Source organism: Xyrauchen texanus, chromosome 15 (genome assembly GCF_025860055.1).
Source record: "Xyrauchen texanus isolate HMW12.3.18 chromosome 15, RBS_HiC_50CHRs, whole genome shotgun sequence".
Lineage (NCBI taxonomy): Eukaryota > Metazoa > Chordata > Actinopteri > Cypriniformes > Catostomidae > Xyrauchen > Xyrauchen texanus.
Window position 1 is genome coordinate 9,524,022 of NC_068290.1, and position 21,904 is coordinate 9,545,925.

Sequence of the window (21,904 nt, forward strand, 5' to 3'; positions counted from 1 at the left end):
ACAGGCTCTTTTACAGTCAATGAGTACAATGTTATAATCAAAGAACCTAATAAATAAATAAAAAGTGAATAAACTTATCTTAATTAACAGACCAATTTCATAAACCATGTTTCTTTCTCTCTTTTGATTCCGTTAAAAGGTAAATGCTAATCTATTAATTAATATGTAATATTATATAAATATCAAAAAAAAAAAATTAATATTTTTGAAGTATTTAAACATTTGCATATGTCTTCACAGTATTTTTCTGTGAAAAAAAACTATAAGAAAGTAAAAAAAACAATCGATTTTTTTTTGTAATGCAGATTGACATTTTTTTCATGTAATTTTACACAGGAAATGTACATTTCCAGTATATTTCTGTAATTTGACGTTTTTTTACCACAATTCAAAAATACATGGAAAATCTGTAAAATAAAACAGTAAAATTCCGTAAAATTACAGTTTTTTTTTACAGTGTACATAGGCAATGTTAACTAACTAGCCAGCTAATGTTAGCTCGTAACTTAGCCTAGCTACTTAACATACCTTTATCTTGCTGTTTTTTTCTCTTCCTCTGTTTTCTTCTTTTTCCTTTTCTTTGCACCAGAGGATATGTCCTTTTTTTGTGACATTGCTGTTTTGCTGTCTGAATGTGCTTGCATCCTGCAGCCCGTTAACATAATATTGCATTTAATATTGAGTTTTTGTATAATTACCATTGTCAATTGACAGTATAATCACAAAAACAAAAACAAAAAAAAACAAGCTGTCATTTCATGTGCTCTTGGGGCCCCCCTGGTGGCCACCGGGGCCCTAAGCAGCTGCTTAGTTCGCTTATGCCTTGGGCCGGCTCTGTCAGTAACCCTCCTGTTATTTGACAGGTTTACTCATTGATTAAAGAAATCATGGCTGTCTGTGCAATTTCTACAATGGCATTTAAAATGGAAAACTATTGATTTAAAATGATGCTGCATCCAAGCCGCTAGGTGTCAGTGTAAGTCCAAGATGACACAACGATAGAAGTAATTGAGTGCACCTTTTAAAAGAGAGGGCTACAAATGAACATTAAATTGCTAATAAACTGCCTGGGCAATTTTATTTTCTGTTTATCTAAAGTTGATGTTTAAGACTCCTGCTGCAGAAGTGAACATTTAAGTAGATGGTCCACATTCCATCTGCATACATCACACATCGTCTGCCTTCCAAACATAAACTATGTAAGTAGCCTATTTTCACCTGATACACCGACTTGGCTGTTTTCCTCTATAAACAATCAAAGAATCATTAGCTCAGGAAACAGCAAGTTTATTCTTCTCCATGTTGTGTTTGTTTGGTTGTGAATAAATTCAGATCTGAATGGTCAGTGACAAGCGGCAACTATGGAGAGATAAAATATTTGTTATCTTGTGCGGTGTGTGCCGCAAGCAGTCGTGCACAAAAAAGTGCGGTATTCTTGTGAAAGAGGCTTGGAAAGCGGTGCTGCTTCGGCTGCAGCGGCCGCCTCTGTTTTGCCGCCTGCTGTGTCATTGAAAATGAATAGGGAATGCCTGGTGACCACGTCCCATGTAAAACCGCCTTAAAACGACCATAAAAACAACGATTTAAACAACTTTACTGCACAAATAATACACAAGTTTTAACAGAAGACTTAATGTAAGTGCTGCAAAAAAAAATGAAGCCTCATGTTTCTGCATTTAAAACCTCCAAAAATGGGCCCCGTTCACTTGAATTGTAAGTGCCTTACTGTAGCCTCGTTTTTGTTGTTGTTGTTGTTGTTTGGAATACCCAATTCCCACTACTTACTAGGTTCTCATGGTGGTGCGGTTACTCGCCTCAGTCCAGATGGCGGAGGACAAGTCTCCGTTGCCTCCGCTTCTGAGACAGTCAATCCACACTTCTTATCACGTGGCTCGCTGTGCATGACACTGCAGAGACTCTCAGCATGTGGAGGTTCATGTTACTCTCCAAGATCCACACACATGAAGGAAAATATTTATTTGTGGTAGTCAACTTTATGACATAAATGCTGTCAAATGTGCTTAACTTGTATTGAACCCGGAATATTCCTTTAAATCCACTTAAATTTCACAGGAAGAGTAATAGGCTAAGTGGTCGACAAAATTTGATAAGAAGACTTAGCCAATATTATCAGGTTTTTAAATACAATCTGAGTTTAATATAAATCAACTTGCTGCTGTATGCACTTGCATGTCCATCCTCAGATATGGACTTTGTTTTTAAATGTGTGGGAAAACGTATTTGAATGGAGCGTAGGTTTAAGGGCAGAGTTGACCTACCCACGACGAATAATGCGTGGTTTGCTTTTTTACGTGTTGTGTGCACACAAGATTACAACGTGTCGAATTGTTGCAGGGTTGCCAACTCTCACGCATCTGGCGTGACACTCACGCATTCAGCCTCACCGTGAGATTGAGGCTGAATGCGTGAGTGTCATGCCAGATGCGTGAGAGTTGGCAACCCTGTTGATGTAACCTGTAGTATTAAAGGCTGTAGTTTGTTGCCTAGTAGCCTCTGAGTATCTCCTCTCAGTGTCTCCTGATTGGTTAAATCAGAGATTATTTAGTAGAGATGGACCACTTCAATTTAAATCAACGAGAGAAATTGGAACGCTCAACCAAGGAGCTCTGGGCGCCCAACGGTCAAAGAATGTAAAAAGGAAGTCCCGCCTTTTAGTTAAAAGAGCCAATCACCTTTTAGATTCAGACATCGCCTGTCAATCAACTCTGGAAAGCGCATGCGCATTAGCTGTACTAACCAGGAAAAATCGCGGGTTGTTTGCGAAATATGAGGTTAAGAATACTCATTTCTTTTTCCAGTATTGTCAGATTTGATTGTTGATGTGAAATATATACTTTGATCGCAATATTGACCAGCCGTTTTTGAGATTTTGGTCTTTCTCCATTCAACTAGATAGGTGCTGCACTGTCATGACTGGAAATAAGCTCCTGAGAGCGTTCCAAAGATGGCCGACATTGGACTGACTTGCTAGAGAGACTTTGGTTAAAAGCTCACTCACTCCAGCGCGCTTTAAAACGCTCCTGAAAGGTTCATGAGCGCGCGAAGAGAAGTGTAGCGAACTCTTGTGAAGCTGAGAAGCGTTTAGCATCAGACGTTTTTTACGGCAACGATTTTGGATTTTAACCTATTTGCAATATGCATTTTAGCTTATCCACATCTTTTAAAGTTGGAACAGAGCAAGAGACAGAGATGGATCCAGCTCACATTTTACAAGCGCTCTCAATGTAGGCTGACTATAAACTGAAGGTGGGTGTCCACTGTTACTGTTAAGACCAAAATCATGCTCCTTGCTTTTTGTTTTAATATATTCCGATCATTTTTTTTTGTATTCAAAAATGTAAAAATAGTCTATGGTATGAAACATGTGTTAGGATTTCTTTAAACATTTTTTTTATTTTTTTTAGTCTTTTAGAGAGCATCATCGCGTCCAGCACAAAATTATAAAATAAATCTTAAAATAATAAAATAATCAGTGGAAGTGCATGATTTTGCAAAGTCTTTATGGGTCAGATAAAGTGATGGATATTCTTTGAATTGTATGAAATATCATTTTAAACTATTAATATTGATACATTAATTTAGAAATTTATAATTTTTTAATAAAAGCCTTTCAGTATAATATTAGTAGAGCTTTTTAGTTCTTTATGACAATTTTTATTTTCAGAACATAAAAGTCTTCTTTACTTGGCTGTATTTTATGTATTTTAATATTCTTGATAATAGGGATGCACCAATATAAAAAAAAAAAGCTGGCCTATATGATACTGATTTCAAACAAACAATTAAATCCTGATAGAGAAAAGGATAACGATATTTTGCCACTTACTTTATTTTGTCATCAGATTACAGATTTCCATAGGAATTATGCTATAAATATGTAAAAAGAAGTACAGCTTTTTTTTACTATTTAAACAATAAATAATTTCCATTGAACATGAATTAGATCACAGGCCAAAATGATAAAGAGAGACACAATGAAAGATAATTAGAAGATAAAATCTAAATATGATAGCAAGATGATTGATATGAAATATAAAATATTATATATATATACATTGTACTTCTGCTGACTGTATGAAGACTATATTTGAAAACGTAGCCTTTTAAGGTTTAGGTTTAGCTTTCAGAGCATTCACAACTTTCACGTCCATTTGTAAAGTTGTTTTCCACATTAACATGAAAACGAGAAAGAATAAATATGAACTATTACATGTTCTTAGGAGTGCCAACCCTTCAACATATTGTGACTATTATAATTTCTGGATTGTGCATTTAAATTCACAGAGTTTTTAAGTGTGTCACTAATTAATAATAAGTCAAACATTGTTTTTTCAGATCTGTGTTTTCATGCTAATGACCAATATGACGATATAACTCGGGTTGCACCAATGCACTTTTTCTCTTCTAATCTGATTCCGATATCGGCCGATACAAATCCCAAGTCATCAGTAGAAAAGAAGCGGGTTTTTTTTCAACTTGTATCTGGACTTTAAAGGATTCAGATCTCTTTTGTGTTAATTTAGTTGTAAGATATCTGCTCACTTTTCATTCACAGTTATTTTTTGGAACGCATTCAACTTAAATGTTATTGTCATTTGTAAACAAATGATAATAATATATTTTGTAATAGTAATATATCTCAATTGTGCACCTTTTGTCATGGATCCACCGGTCTCTCTCTATCTTTCTTCCTCACTGCCATCACAGTGCTCACTCTCCCCTGAGTTCTGAATACATGCACCTGCATATCATTACTGGCTAATAAAGGACTGCATATATACCTCGCTTTCACACACACTCTTTGTCTGTCCTCATCGATAGTATCTCTGAGACTTCACACCTTTCTACTGTCAAACATACCTGTGTCTTCATTATTGCCTGCAAGTATCATAAGACTGTTGTGAGTTATCTGTTCATCGTGTCTATACCATGTCTCCTGCTGTTTGCCACCCTGCTCAACTGGATTTACTCACAATGTTTACATCACTGTTTCAATCATCGTTTCAATAAATCCTTCTACTGAGATCATATCTCTGCCTCCTTGAGTCTCTATGTGACACCTTTAACTTTTAAACCCTCACGCTTTTATTTTGACATTCTGAACTCTCCAGGAAGTCCTGTATGTGTCTGTTGGTAGGCAAGTTCACAGTAGTTTAATTCACTTCTTCAAATTCTGGTAAAATGCTCCTCCGGTGCCATCCTAAATGCATAATATAAATTAACCAAACTATTGAGCATCTACATCTGAGATGTTGTTCGTGAGTAGTGCTCAAATGTTGCACACCTCTGTGAAGGCTAAAAATAGACACGTTTGTCAACAGAGCAGCATCAATAACGCGCTGGAGCTGAGTGTGCATTTAATATATTTACTTATTAAACACAGCCTTTTGTGATTCACAGAGCTATCGCACGTCTTCAAGTGGCTTTGAATAAAATGCATGATTCATATAAACAAATTTAATTGTGTTTTAATGGTTCTTTTATAAACATTGCAAACACACAGTATCGGATTTGGATCGGGCTCGTCGGACCGATATCCGTTTAAAAACGCCAGGTATTGGATCGGTGCATCCCTAGATATAAATGATATTTTAATTTGACCAATAATTGGCCAATAAATACATCAAATTCAGCTGATACATCGGTGCATCCCAAAGTGATAACATTAAATTTGTAAACAAAATTAACAGTTAAATCTATGTTTACACTGTACAATGTTTTGGCACTTAATCTAAAGAGTATTTGATTTGGTAACATCTAACAATCTAAATTAATTGGTTTGTTTTTTAGTAAAAAACATTATTTAATGTGACCAAATCAAATTGAATATGATTGCGTCTCACCAATGAAAGTAATTTTTAAGGACTCACGTCAGGTATTTACTTTTACAGTGTAGGATGGATCAGACTATTTTGGCAATGGTTTCCTTTACAATTTGTGAATTAAAATTAAATGTCCAGAAATTAAATCCTCCACATGTCTTCCATCATGAGAGTTTTGCTCTGAAACCTCTTTTGTGTCATCTCAAGGGATCTTTTTAAAAATACATGCTTTTTTATTATTATAGAGAAGAGTTACTAAAGAAAATTAATGATTTCAAGAATAGTATCTTTAATTAAATTAATAAGATGGGTCAGCTAAAATATTTAAACCTCAACGAGCAGCTTTGAAGAAGTATAACACTGCCATAGGCTTTAACTCCCACCCACCGTGTCTGATGTCTGAGCAGCCAGTGATGGTGGAAATGGAAATAAAGCATATTCATTAATGTAATTTGTTCATTCAATGCACTGAGCTTTAAATAAGTTTGTATTACAACCATTGTATGCAAAGACTGTCTTTCTCCACTCTCCTGCTGTATCTATTATGTTCACATGTGAGATGAGCCAATCAGTGTAGACACTGTGTAATCATTATGGCTGATAAAATATCTATTTATAACTATATATATGACATTCACTCTAGATTTAGACCAACAGGCTAATCCTGATACTGTTCTTTTTGATCTGTCATACTAATCATCTTTACATGTTCCCCTCTGGGGTTTTCAAGGCGCAACATTACTCAGAGCAACATGATCACTGATTCATCCAGTCCAGCAGAGTTGTACGAAGACAACACTTCTCTGTTGTCCTTACACTCCAGTGTATTTTTCAGTGAGCCCGCCCTGCCAAACGATGAGCCACTGGACTTCTTCATTATAAATGTTGGAGGCAGTCGCTACCTCCTCTCTCAAGAATTTTTGGCCTCTCATCCAGAGACTCGCTTGGGTAAGCTTGCCCTCTCAACGCGAGATTCTATTTTAGATCTGTGCGACGATGCAGATTTCCTCGAGAATGAGTTCTTTTTTGACCGTAACTCACAGACATTCCAGTATATCATGAACTTTTACAAGACGGGTCACTTGCATGTGCGAGAAGAGCTTTGTGTGATCTCCTTCCTCCAAGAGATTGAGTACTGGGGCATTGATGAGCTCCGCATAGACAGCTGTTGCAGAGACAAGTATTACCGCAGAAAGGAGATGAAGGAGTCATTGGATGTTCATAAGGAGGCTGAAACAATGGACAATGAGGAGGAGGACTTTACAGGAGTCCTGTGTCAGGACTTGCGCCAACGCTTATTAGACGTCATGGAGAAACCGGACTCCTCCAAGGTAGCCAAGACATTTGGCACACTGTCCATGTTCTTTGTGGTGGTCTCCATTGTGAACATGGCTCTGATCTCCCTTGATATTTATATATTTGGAGCCCCCTTCATCTTGGATGCTCTTGAGTACATCTGCATTATTTGGTTTACTGGTGAGCTAGTACTCAGGTTCATGTGTGTTAAAGATAAGTGTAAATTCAGCAGGAGCATGGTGAACATCATTGACCTGATGGCTATTCTGCCCTTCTATGTGACTCTGGTCGTTGAGAGCCTACATGGAGGATCTACAGAGCTGGAGAACATTGGGCGGGTAGTTCAGGTCCTGCGACTGATGAGGTCATTGAGGATGCTTAAACTTGGACGACACTCTACAGGTTACATATCTATTGAGACCTACCCTAAAATCATAGCCTTTTGTAATGAACAAAAATACACAAAAATTTTGAATTTATTGAGCCCAGCATACTTCACCCAAAATTCTGTCTTGATTTATTCACCCTCATGTCATTCCAAACCTGTATGACTTTTTAATCTACAGAGAAACACTAAACATGATAGTGCTCTCTTTCCAAACAACATAAGCAAATAGTGACCAGAGGCTGTATCTAAGCTCAAAAACAACAAAAAACAGCATAGAAGTTACATAAAAGTATTCCATATGAGTTGTGCGATATATTTGAAGTCTTCTGAAGCCATATTATGAGGAACAGACTGGTATTTATGATGTTATTTTGCCCTCTACTGTAGCTGTCAGATGACATTCACTTCAAGGCAAGATTTTTAGTGAATAATTATGTAAATTTTAGTCTGCTTCTCATACAAAGCTATCTTATGGCCTCAAAGGACTTGACATAGGCAAGATCAGTGGTTTTCAAACCCCAAATATGATGGTCCCCTAGCAAAGGACCCCCTTCTTGAAGTAGAAAGGCATTTTTATATTTTCATGTACAGTGGTGCATGGCCAAATATTTTGGTAAATATGAGAACAGAAGGCTTTGAAAAATATGTCTTTATTGTTTATCCTTTTGCTCTTTCATTCAAAATTTTCACAAAAATCTATCCTTAAAAAGATATCAAACAATTACAAACACAACACAAGTTTTATAAAAAGAAATATATATATATTTCTTTTTCTGTCAAATATATGTGTCACAATTATTGGAACCATTTTAATCAATACTTTGTGCAACTTCCCTTAGCAAAGATAACAGCTCTGATTCCTCTCGTATAATGCCTAAAGAGGTTGGAGAACACATGGCAAGTGATCTGAGACCAAAGAACCTCTACAGATCCTTAAAATTCAGAGGTCCATGGTGGTGGAGTCTCCTCTTCAGTTCACCACACAGGTTTCTATGGGGTTCAGGTCAGGGGACTGGTATGGCCATGGCAGAACCTTGATTTTGTGGTCAGTGAATTATTTTTGTGTTGATTTTGATGTGTGTTTTGGATCATTCTCCATCTGGAATATCCATCTAGGGACCATTTTAAGCTTTCTGGCAGAGGCAATCAGGTTTTAATGTTTTTTATCTGTTGTTTTTTTATATGATGCCATGTATCCGAACAAGATGTCCAGGGCCTCTAGAATAAAAACAACCCCACAACATTAAAGATCCACCACTATATTTAACCGTGGGCATGAGGTACTTTTCCATATGGCTACCTCTCTGTGTGCGCCAAACTCATCTTTGGTGTTTACTGCTAAATAGCTCTATTTTTGATTCGTCTGACCAAAGAACCCGGTCCCATTTGAAGTCCCAGTAGTGTCTGGCATAATAAAGATGATTGAGTTTGTTGTTGGATGAGAGCATAGGCTTTTATCTTGAAACCCTCCCAAACAACTTGTTGAGAAGCAGGAGATGTCTGATTGTAGATTTGGAGACTTTCTGACCACAAGACCCAACTAATTCCTGCAATTCTCCAGCTGTGATCCTTAGAGAATTTTTGGCTACTCAAACCATTTTCTCACCGTGCATGGTGACAATATAGACACATGTCCTCTTTCAGGCCAATTTATAACATCTCCAGTTGATTGGCACTTCTTAATTATTGCCATGATGGTGGAAATATTTTCAATGCTTTAGCTATTTTCTTATAGCCACTTCCCATTTTGTGAAGCTCAACAATCTTTTGCTGCACATCATAACTTTATTTTTTGGTCTTACCCACAAGAGAATTTGGCCTGTGTGTGTGTTACCTCATATTTATACCTATGTGAAACACGAAGTCATGACAACAATTTCATCTTACTAAAATGTTTTACATCTGAATGGGAATATACTTCAGATATGTATTACTCATATTAATTTCTAGTGGTGCCAATAATTGTATAATAGATTTTTGTGAATATTTTGAATGAAAGATCAAAAGGATAAACAATAAAGACATATATTTCACAGCCTTCTTTGCTCATATTTACAAATGGTGCCAATATTTTTGGCTAAAAGTTTGGCTACATTTTGGTTCAAACTGACCACAGTATTCGTTCAAAATTCTCCTTTTGTGTTCTGCATAAGAAAGTCATACAGGGTGAGAAAATGATGACATTAATTCCATTTTTGGGTGAACTGTCCCTTTAAAAAATGCACAAGCAAAGACAGCTCTATTCTCTGGATAAATAGTCAGGGAGTATACACTGAGGGAACGGCAGAGAGCAGCCAGCCTATTTTCATATCCGACACATTTTAATAATGTATTCTCGCTTGTCTGCAGCCTTCTCTGCCTGCCTCTCTGAAGGTGTTAACCCTTAGTAGTAGTTAATCTGATCAGAAAAACACAAACCAACTAAAAAATAATAGTCAGGCAAAGCTCCATATACCAGGCAGATAGGCTCCGTAGCTGTAAACAAACTTTGTTCTGAAAAAAACGGTGGCATTTCAGTCAAGAGGAGATAATGGAAAAGTTATTCAAAATAAAACTTTTGAGTGTTCCCCAGGCCCAGTGCATTTTAATTTTCTTTAAATAGAAGCATAGGCTAACAGTTTTTTACATACACTCATGCTGACTCTAGTCTAGCACTTTGGAAATGGAAGGAGAGTTTAGTGAAAGTCAACTTATCAAAGGGATAGTTGACCCAAAAATAGTCGACCCTTTGTTGGCAGATTGTAAGCCTCAGTCACTGTTTACTTCTATTGTTGATTTTCATTGTAAAAAGATGCTATGAAAGTGAACGGTGACTTAGGCTAACAAGCTGCCTAATCTCCTTTGTGTTCCACGGAAGAAAGAAAGTCATACCAGTTTGAAACGGAGCATGTGAGCGGAGTGGAGTGAGTTGTCGCTCCACTCAAATATTCGCTCATGTGCGATTGCTCTACTCCAGCACTCAAGTTCAAATGTAATTTCTTCGCTCCTCTATGATGGTAACATTGTGCCTAAATGATTTACATGCTCAAGAGTAAGATTTGTGAAAGTGTAAATCAAATTGCAAGCATAAAAATAAATTGTATGCGCACAGAACATTTTGTAAAGGTGTAAATCGAGTTGCAAGCGTAAGACATTTTTTGGTATTAACACAAAGTAAATTGTTGTGTATTCTTCTGACTTACATGCTTACACTTTTGGCACTGTTTTTGCACCTAAACATGGCCAAAAACATTGGAAATCTGCATTCAGCGATATGCAATCAAAGAAAGGGTGTAATGAACAGCAAAAAGAATTGACTGCGTAGAATCAATCTGTTTGGCATTGTTCACACTGCAGGAAATATCAGATTTTACTTAAATCAAACTGCAAGTTATATGTGGCCAGATCTGATTTTTGTCTCTTCAGACTACAGTCACTTTTTACTAACATGTCCACATTAGCTGTCATGATAACGCATGGTGAACGCCTATATTCACCATGCATGAGATTTTAGTGATGGAAGTTTTACCATTGATAATGCTTTTCATGAGTGCAGTATCCAAATATGAACATTCTTCACAGTCAATGGCTTTAAAATGGGAGAGGTGGCATATGCAATGTTTGATACTGCAAGTGTTGTTGCTGCCAGTTTTAGCTGGGACATTCTGTATTTTGGCAGAAATGATGACATCTCATACGGGCCACCTTTTTTCTTGGGGTCCTGCATTTTAGCAGAGAGCAAAACATCCAGCGTTGAAGGCTTTGTCTGCCGTATTAAAGCATAAATAGGTCGGACGGAGAGACGAGGACCCGCAAACTGTTATGAAATGCTCAAAATGCTCAAGCGTCCTGTATTAGTGTGACATTCAATACTTTATCACTTTATACTTGATAAAGTATAGATAGATATACTTGATAGAGTTTAAACGGTGCCTCATCTCTGAAAATCCTCTCTGTTTAAAATCTTGGACCTAATACAGCCGGCAACACCAGAAACTGGTCAGTGTAGAAGCACAAACACATTAAATTGGCCGCACGAGAGTGAGCGCCTCGTGAGCGGCTGAGTGAAACACGCTCCTCGCTCCAGTAAAATTCTGATCACATGCTCTGGTTTGAAGCAACACGAGAGTGAGTGAATGATGATAGAATTTTCAGTTTTGGGTAAACTATCCCTTTAATGACAGAATATGGTTCCATGACCAAAAATAAAAGGACAGACTTTGATCCGCACACTTAGTAGGCTAGGTGCTGACTTTAGATGCTTGATATTCTTTGTGTAAATGTATTCAGCGAGGCTGCAAAAAAAAAATAAAAAAAGGATATATAAATAATTTCTCAGGAAGACGTGACATATTGGACTGAGAAATTGTAGCAGCTGTTCTGAGGTGTCTATATTTCAAGGCTGTAATATCTTGGATGGTTTTATTACTGTTAAATCACATCTTGACTGAACCTGGTAACAAGATTCACACATTGACAGATGCAAATATAGGTTTATTTTTATTTTATTTATTTTTTAATAAAAAGGCAAATTTTTGCTGTGGGATCTAACATACATAAATCGTCCAACATATATCATGCATTGAAGAGGATTTCTAAAAGCTGTAGCAATACTGTACAGATTTACTTATCTCTGCTTAAAATGCCAGCTTGTATTCAATTCCTACAATTAAACAGTACCTCTGACAGGATCATTTTGTAGCCATCTTTTAAAGTTTCAACATAGGTGTATAGGAAAATCAGTTTGAAGCACTTTTGTCCACCATCAAGAGAAGTTTTATCCCTATGGAAAATATTTGACCAAAAATAAAATCATGTGGCTGCTAATTCAACTGCTGTCAACATTGTCTGATATGTTAGTACGTGGACAAGTATGTAATAATTTGTCATTAAAGAAATGTTCAAGGGATAATTCTCCCAAAAGTGAAAATTCACTCACCCTTGTGTTGCTCCAAACCAATATGACTTTCTTTCTCCCATGGAGAAATGCTGTTGATTAAAAACTAAACAAATATTGTGCTTACAGTGAAAGTTTTTGGATCAAGGACTTCAAAAAATAGCCACTGGACTAATTCATTATACATGTTCACATGAGACTAGTGAGAAAAAAATCACTTACTAGCATTGTATGTGCAAAGTTACTGTATATCCATGATACATGCAAGAAAACCAGAATGGGACATAATGTAACTATCTGTAAAATACTGTAACATAAGTTAAGTAACCAGAAGTTCATCTGCCTAGAAAAGTAGTCTCACCACTAAAATGACAGTTTAGACAATTTTACAGCTCAAACAACATATACATTTGCATGGAAGAAGGAATGTAAATGCTTTAACTAAAATACATTATGTCTGAATTAAAATAATCCAGAATGTCTTGCCTCATAGACTTCCATTGTAAGTGCATTATTGTAAAAGTTCAAAATAATTGCCTGTGGACATTGACAAAATGCGTAGGTGCTGTTGAGAGAAGTTAACTTCTATTAAACCAAGAAAATTCCTTTAAATGTCAATAATTAGTTAAAAGTTTTGTCAATTGTGTAATGACTTTAATTCTCAAAACTTGTGGCTTACAGTGATAATGCTAAAAAATAAAATACAATTAAGATATTGTAAATATATTGTAAATATTGTAGATTAAAGTACTTTGTCTTCTTTGAATGTTCCCCATTAGGTCTCAAGTCATTGGGCTTGACGATCGCCCAGTGCTATGAAGAAGTTGGCCTGCTGATGCTTTTCCTATCTGTGGGCATCTCCATCTTTGCCACTGTGGAATATGCCATTGAACACAACATACCAGATACCACCTTCATCAACGTGCCCAGTGCCTGGTGGTGGGCCACCACCTCCATGACCACAGTGGGATACGGAGACATCCGTCCCGAAACGGCCCTGGGAAAGATGATGGCTTTTATCTGCATTCTATCTGGTATTCTCATCCTCGCTCTACCTATCGCTATCATCAACGATCGCTTCTCCGCCTGCTACTTCACACTTAAAATGAAAGAAGTGGCACTGCGGCACAGAGAGGCGCTGAAGCGTTTGACGCGCAACTCAACCTCAGATATGTCGACGATAGGGGTGAACCTGCGTGATGTCTATGCGAGAAGCATGTTAGAGATGCTGCGATTGCAGGGGCGAGAGAGAGCCAGCACACGCAGTAGTGCAGGAGATATCTGGTGGTAGCAGTAGGCCTACTGTTACATACTACATACTAAAAGAGAGCGAGACAGATAGGGAATATGTGAGTGTGTGTGTGTGAATGAGAGAGGTCTTTTGATAGACCACAAAACATTTAATGGTGAAGTGTGCAACTTCTGTGCCACTATCAGCACAAAACAGAATTGGAAAAAATATATATATTATTTTCAAACAGGTTTCCCCAGAAATTTCACCCATCTTCCGTTGATCAAACAAACACGTAGTACTGCCCAAAATGTAGGTCATTGGTTGATTCAAACAGGTAGACCCGTAGTGTGTTCGAATTCATTCAGTGCTGTGCAGAATGATCTGCGCTGGATTTGAAGCAGTGTATGTCAGTTATATATTTTGTCAGAATTGAGACAGCGCCATGCCACCCTCACGTCACCATGACGTATGCAAAGCAAGACACAGTTGAAGTTGAACACACCTGATGTTGCTATGTAAGATCACCTAAAACAAACAAAGAAAGATTGAAAGCGCCACAGTTTTTACACTTTTTTGGGAAATCATCCAAAACACATGGCTTCCTTAAAGTTGTTTACATTTATGACCATTTTGGTGCCCTAGGCGAGATCATTGCAACTTTGTTATTGGTGCTCCTGTCTACAAGAGCACTCTCATCATTGGTGATGTCATCGGTCCACGTTGAAACCCACCCACCCCCAGCTTATGGTGTCTTAGGCGACCGCCTAGTTTGCCTATGCCTAGAAACTGCCCATATCACATGACCAAGAGTTATATAGAACTAAATATCAGTACTCTTGAATGTTACTTGTCCAATCAGATTAGGACCGTTGTGTAACTGTTGTATTTGTACAGTAGTGTTTTTTGATGTTTAAAACCCCGGACACGTCGTAAAATGACGCCAAAGGTACACCCGGCACGTCAATAGTGCAACAGATTTACTCTTCATTTGTAATGTATGTCGTTTTTACCATTCTATATAAAGATATGTAATAGAATCTGTCTCAGTCATTTGCATGTTTTTGAATAGATTTTTCTGGGATGAATTTACAGCAAAGAAATACTTTATCCATTCACTTCTTCGTCATGATCTTTTTAAAGTATCACCAGTGCCCCATAGATTCCAATGACCTTGTAAGGGAGAGAGGAAGGCCAATGGACCTGCCCAAAGATGCTTGGCTTATTTGACACATTGTTCTGATTCAGTTACAGCCAGACATTACAAGCTTAAAAGCTTAGAGGAAACTGATCAGTCCAATGGGCACAGCTAGACAGTAACAATGATTTGCACTGCAGGAACAAGTAATTTTTGACAAGATAGGGACATGTGTTTCAGTGAAATCCATTGTGAAGAGAATATCCAATTGTTTCTAAAGCACATGTCATGCATTTCTAGATGGAATTGGCTTTCATTTAGCATTGGGACAGGGTGTTATGTTGACATGATCAACAGTAGACATCTTTGCTCCATTTTAATCTCACATATGTCAGGAGTTCTCCTGGGACTAAGAACACATTTGATTGCAAGGAAGTAACTTAAAGGGATGGATCATCCAAAAATGAAAGTTCTACCATCATTTACTCTCTCCTGATTTTCCATTTCCATGACCTTCTTTCTTCCTGATGTGGAACACAAAAGAAGATGTTTGGGGAGTGTTAGTCATGTTATGTTTTGAGGTGTGCTATGATTTTTGTATGTAATCAAATTTTTTGTCTAGCTGTTCATAAAGTGGAAGACAAATAATATATATTTATATTAAAGGAGTGACCCAAACCATATCTAAGTACTCTTGGGCTCTTTTGATAGTAAGCAACCGCTTAGCAACCACCAAGAACACTCCAACAACCACATCATAATGTGATAAAAACACTCAAACAACCACAACATCCTAGCAACCACACAACACTAAGGTGTTAGTACATGGTTGCTAAAGTGTTCTGAGTTTTTTTTTTTATCAGACAAGCAGCACTAAAAAAAATTGGGGAAAATGTTTCCAAAAGATCATCAGATTTGCATGACTCTAATACTAACACATTTCATCTTATTCCAGGAACATTCTATGCAAAGTCACAGTAATTTACCAATTTAACCTTCTTAAATGAACAGAATGCATTTAAATCCACGATTTATACAATACCTATCCTGGCTAGTTAATTCTGACAATTGCTTTAAACTGTGGTAACTTGTATAACTGAAAAATTAATGATTATCTCCTGATGTACCTCTTTAAAATGTGTGTAATGATTTATACATGTTGTATAACCAAGGAATTAACCAGTATGATTTGTAACCAGGGATTTTCATATTTTGTTACCTACACGTATAATATTCATGAAGAATGAATAATTTAGTATGCAAACCCTCGCTTGGTTACATGGAGGGAGCTGATGACAACGAATATCATGTTCCTTGTACCATTCTCAAGATATAAAAGTTCATGCCTAAATATGCACTATTTTTGAGCGGGAAATGGACAAAAGGACCATAAAAAGACAAAAGGACCATAAAATCAACTGTCGGATAGGACAGCCCAGTTGACCACGTGACTCGGAGAAGTCACTTCTGATTGCCGCTGGACACCTTTGGGGATGCGGCCAATTTCAGTTAAAATGTTTCCAAACAGGAAGAACACTACTCTTCTCTTTGCTTCTCTTCCTGTTTTCTCTCTTCCTCTCTTGTCTCTCCTGGTCTTCTGTCTGCTCAGACTTAACTCTGACTCTTCCCTCGTGGTCTTCTCTTGATCTCTTCCGAACCAGATCCATGCCATTTGAGGTTCAAGGAAGCTCGGGACTCGAAGTCCCGAGGAAGTCTCTCACTCTCCAATGGGAGTTGCGGATCCTCCATGAGAAGGCCTCGCATCAAAGCCAACCTCATCATTCATACAGACAATAACTATCTGATCTTACAGATGTCCAAAACATAGACGGAAACAAACTTTCGACCAAGAGCCAAGAGCCAAGAATGCAAGGAAACACCACGGCACGCAAGTACATACTCCAATATTGTGCTCAAAGTGCTGGTGTATTAGTTAAATACTTTGGGTAATCCGATATAGCAAATCGATGTAGACTCAAAGAAGTATAAATGGATCTTAAGATATTGTCAACACACTCCATAAAGTTCATTTTCACTGTATTGATCATTTATATCACATTCTGTCACTCTTCTCACCAACCTGTCTCATGTATATGTATATGCAACACGTTCTCACCCTGACTCGTCACATACGGACGCTCGGGGAGTTTCGCCGGGTATACCTTTGGCGTCATTTTTCGACGCACAGGGTAGTCCGATAGACTTCTATGTATCTCGGAACCGGAGCATGTAGCGTTGAAATGTCACGTCTCGGGTAAGCTCGCGCCGCGAATGGGTGGAGAGTGGAGACCGCAATCAATAAAACTCAAAAGGAATAGGCTACAATGGCCCTCCAACTGTTTTTGATGTTTAACCCTAAATTCCCCACGACCCTAAATTCCCTTAAATATATTGGTGTGAGAAGACAAGCGCTTTATCTGTTCCCTTCTAAATGTAGCATATACCAAATACCCTTACATATAATAGTGTGAGAATAAGGGCACTTTAACGGTTCCTGTCTAAATTCATCAGTACCAAATATCCTACAGAAAATACACCGCCTGACGATATGTTTGATATTCTGCCATTTCCAACTTTTGTGCCTTTTTCTAAATGATTATGCATGCTTGTCCACCAGCTAGACCAGCTCCAAACCAGCACTTAGCCAGCATTAACCAGCCTAGACAGGTATGAAAATTGCATGCTGGATGAGCTGGTCTTTTTAGCAGGGATGAGAGTGAATGGTGAATGACACAGTCAATCTGCTTAACATCTCCTGTTGTGTTCCACAGATAAAAGAAAGTCCTATGGGTTTTGAACAGCATAAAGGTGCGTGAATGTTGACAGTGTTTTCATTTAGAAAAAAACTATCCCTTTAAGAAAGTAAAAAATCTGGGACATTGCTGTTGCCTCTTAAAAGCACATGAAAAATCAAACCATTCATTCTAATAGTGGAAAGAATTATGACAACCATTACCGTTTGTGTAGTGAAACAAACTCTCTGCATCTAAAGTATGTGTTACATTGTCCCATTTCTGTCCTTAGAGGATAGTTTTCAACTGGAAAACGGTTGGACTTGTTGTCCTAGATTTTAATTAAATCCATGTAAAATTGGTTCCCACTCTCTGTGTCCTATCATCATCTCCTGAGTGCTGTCCTGTGATAAAAGCAAAAAAAGCCCAAAAATATATGTAACACAGAATGATTTGAAATGTATAATGTATTATAAAGCAGTTGGTTTTGCTTGAACTTGCAACAATAATCAAGCAGATTTTTCAGTGTTTTTAAAGTGTTTGTTATGAGGTTGAAGTGCATAGAGATTTTCATTATTTATTTAGCTTCCATTGGATTAAATACATTCATAAAATTCAAATGGATTTGATTCATATGAGACACCGTCAGAAGAAAACAACACTCAGCATGCCCTCCATGATCTATATATAGGGTACATTTGAATGTGTTTGATCTATAGAGGTGAGACCTGTGTCTATTCCCAAGTGAATTACACCTCCCCAAACTGTCTTCCTGGCACCAAAAATTCAGATGAGAGCACAAGGGCCCTGATGTAATTTCAGAGCACTGTCTGTCTAGCTGCATTTGTGAGTGTGTGTGTACTTGTCTGTGTGCATGCATGCATATGTGTGCAGAAAGAACAAGGCAACAAGACGAGACCTGAATAAGACCCGGGGAGTTAAGGAGTGTTACAATAGCTAGCTCTGCAAAGTTGAATTGGAATTATTATTGAATTGCCCGAATCACGCACAGGCAGTGCTGAGAAGTAATGGATTACATGTAATATGTATTACATAATAAGATTACAAAAATAAACCACTTATAGGTGGATTAAATGACATTTTATAAAGGGTGTAATCAGATTACTATTATACTATTACATTCTTGATTACACAACCAATCAGCAAATGGCAATAATTAGTGCATAATTGACTAATTATGGCAACCTAGTCTCATAGAATGAGCGTTACTGTAACTACATTTTTGCATACAGAGTTTCACATGCCGTGTTCTACGCTTCGCTGTTGTTTCCTGGTGGAATTAACATTTGAGGTGTAATAACAACTGTGCGTTTTATTCTCTTGTACACAAATCAGAAGTAAATTGCTGATTATTACTTAATTTACATATATTTCTTGCTATAATACACACACACGATATTGAAGCACTTTTACTTGAATGCATAATTTGAAAAATGATTCTGAACCAGAGCCTGAAATATAATACAAGCATGTTCTCATTGACTTCTTTCTTGAGTAACATTAATTTACATGACCCTATAAGCACTTTTCTTTTACTCTGCAAGTATTTATAATCATTTCTATTAGATTTTTATTTTCTAATGTTTAATTAAAGAAGTGTTATTTGGTATGTTATATGGGGTGTTGTCCACTAATCACAGGGTTGGTGGTTTGCTTTCTGGCCCACACGACTCCACATGCCGAAGTGCCATGGGCAAGACACTGAACCACAAGTTGCTTGCAAAGTTGCATCTCTGCCATCATTGGTGTGTGAATGGGTGAATGAGAAGCAGTGTAAAGCGCTTTGAATAGGTTAAAAAGGCACAGTATATGTGCAGTCTATTTACCATACCATTTAAAATGAATGATTTGATTTTTTTGATCAAAATATAATCCAAAAGTAATCATTGCCTAAAAGTGTAATCTTACAGATTACACAGTGGATTACAATTATTATATATATATTTTTTTAATTTGTACCGGATTACATTTCAGAATTAATCTACCCAGCAGGATGGTGATTTGGAAGGACAAGAAAATGAATTTTCTAAATTCCATTTCAGAGAAATTCAACATTTCATTAATCAAATGCAAGTTTTGTATTAATAATTACATTTGAATTTATTTTGAATAATTATGTCTATTTATTTTCTGATAGGTAGAATACATTTTCATCAACTGATTCGAAATATCTCTCTAAACTACATTATTTAATGTCAAAACAACACCTAAATAGATTTTAATTGTACAATTCAGCACCACAAAAAATCTGATAATTCAGATCATTTAAATAATTAAAATAAATATTGACATAAACTATTAATTAACCAGTGTGTTTAGTAAATTAGAGCAATCAAAATTAAGTTTTTCCTTTTACATTTACATTTATATGTAAACGAAATAAAAAAAATTAAATGTTTAAAAAATTATTAGCCTACAGTAATGTGCTTCTGAAAATACTTCATATGTTGTGTTTATTAAATGTATGAACAAAGTTAATGCAGTTATGTAATGTTCTTTTAATTTAATTCTGTTTTCATTTAAAATGATTAAATTAAATTTTGAATGGCGCACAACCCTTTGACTCTCATTCAGAATGTTCTTTGTCACTGGCAGCATTAATCTGAACCACCAGGCAGTGATTTACAGTTCTGTTTACCCTTTGCTACAGTACATTAAACAGACAAGCTCTTCATGCACTACTTTTCACTTCAAAGAAAAACTATTTTGACATGAGAGCCACTAATCAATGATGAGAAAGTTTGTGAACAGTGTAATCCAAATGCAGCTCTCCGCAAGTTGAGTGGAGAGCACAAAATGAACAAATGATCACTGTGGAAAGCACATAATCAGACATCTTTTAATCAAGAAAGCACTTCCTGAGGCAGGCAACTATTTTGACTGAGCGGAGAGTAATGTCTGGAACAGCAGAGTCGACCATATTTAAAATCACATTGTGTAGGAAACACTAACCAAATCCCCATATTAAATTCTCTCATAATATACTCACCCTCATGCCATCCCAGATGTGTGTCTTTCTTTCTTTTGCAGAGCACAAATTAAGATTTTTAAAAGAATATCTCAGCTCTGTAGGTCCATATAATTCAAGTGAATGGTAACCACATTTTAAAACTCAAGAGTGCACATAAAGGCAGCATAAAAGTAATCCATAAGACTCCAGAGTTTTAATCCATCTTCTGAGATGATCAAATAATTTTGGGTGAGAACAGACCAAAATGTAACTCCTTTTTTAACTATAAAACTTGACATCTGCTGTCTCCTTGAATATCATGATTTCAAACTTGATTACACTTCCTAGTGCCATCTGGCATCAAGTACTAAGAAGGTTAGTCAAGCTTAAAATCAGAATTGTGCCTAGAGACTGCAATGGAAAAATTTATGGTGAAAAATTATTATTATTGTGGGCTTTTCTCATCTAAAATCGATCAAATCACTTAAGAAGACATGGATTAAACCACTGGAGTCATATGGATTACTATTATGCTGCTTTTATGTGTTTTTGGAGCTTCAAAGTTTTGGTCAACATTTGCATTGCGTGGAACAGAGCTGAGATATTCTTCTTTTTTGTGTTCTGAGAGAATAATGAGTGGTAGCTAGGGTGTTCTGAATGTCTGTTTGGTGGATGCTTACTGGCCCTTTAAGTCAAAATAGCTCACCCCACAAGTCTCTGTGATATTATAGCCCCAAGAAATGACATGGGTCCCTTCTTCAATGTACATTTATGGTATTTCTTGCCTTAGTTTATTATGTGCCAGGTATAAGTTGTAAATTTGTTAGTTAGAAAGTTGGATTGTTTAGAAAAGTACACCTAAACAAACTACATGATTTGAAGAAAAATATCCAAAATAGCACTGAAATTGTGCTGAAATTACTTTTTACGCTTGCCTTTGCAAGCACCACTAATAACAATGTGTATATTAACCCATTTACTATACATAAACTTGTGTAAATACACAGCATGAACATGACAACACCACAGAGTGGTGGTGGCATAGTGGGCTAAAGCACATAACTGTTAATCAGCAAATAACTGTTAATCAGAAGGTTGCTGGTTCAATCCCCACAGCCACCATTGTGTCCTTGAGCAAGACAATTAACTCCAGGTTGCTCTGGGGGATTTGTCCCTGTAATAAGGGCACTGTAAGTCGCTTTGGATAAAAGCATCTGACAAATGCATAAATATAAATGTGATAACATAAAGTATAACTAATGTATCAACTTTCCATAAGTACTTCACACTCAGCTAATGAGCACAGAATTACCAATTTATCCAGAATAAGCAATATCCTTTCTCTTTTTAGCCAAGGTCAAGCTGTTCTCTTCCCCAGTGAGCTAAGAGTGGGGATGAAAAATGAGCACTGAAGTGATCCGTGATTCCA

The 21,904-nt window shown here is 36.8% G+C and overlaps 1 protein-coding gene across 1 annotated transcript; it reads left to right on the forward strand.

Moving 5' to 3' along the window:
* Positions 1-6,595: 6,595 nt before the first annotated feature.
* kcnv1 (potassium voltage-gated channel modifier subfamily V member 1) lies at positions 6,596-15,907 on the forward strand. Its single transcript, XM_052144667.1, has 2 exons — positions 6,596-7,541; positions 13,183-15,907. Exons 1-2 carry the CDS (start codon positions 6,596-6,598, stop codon positions 13,692-13,694), a joined length of 1,458 nt encoding a protein of 485 aa, XP_052000627.1. The 3' UTR covers positions 13,695-15,907.
* The last annotated feature ends 5,997 nt before the right edge of the window (positions 15,908-21,904 follow it).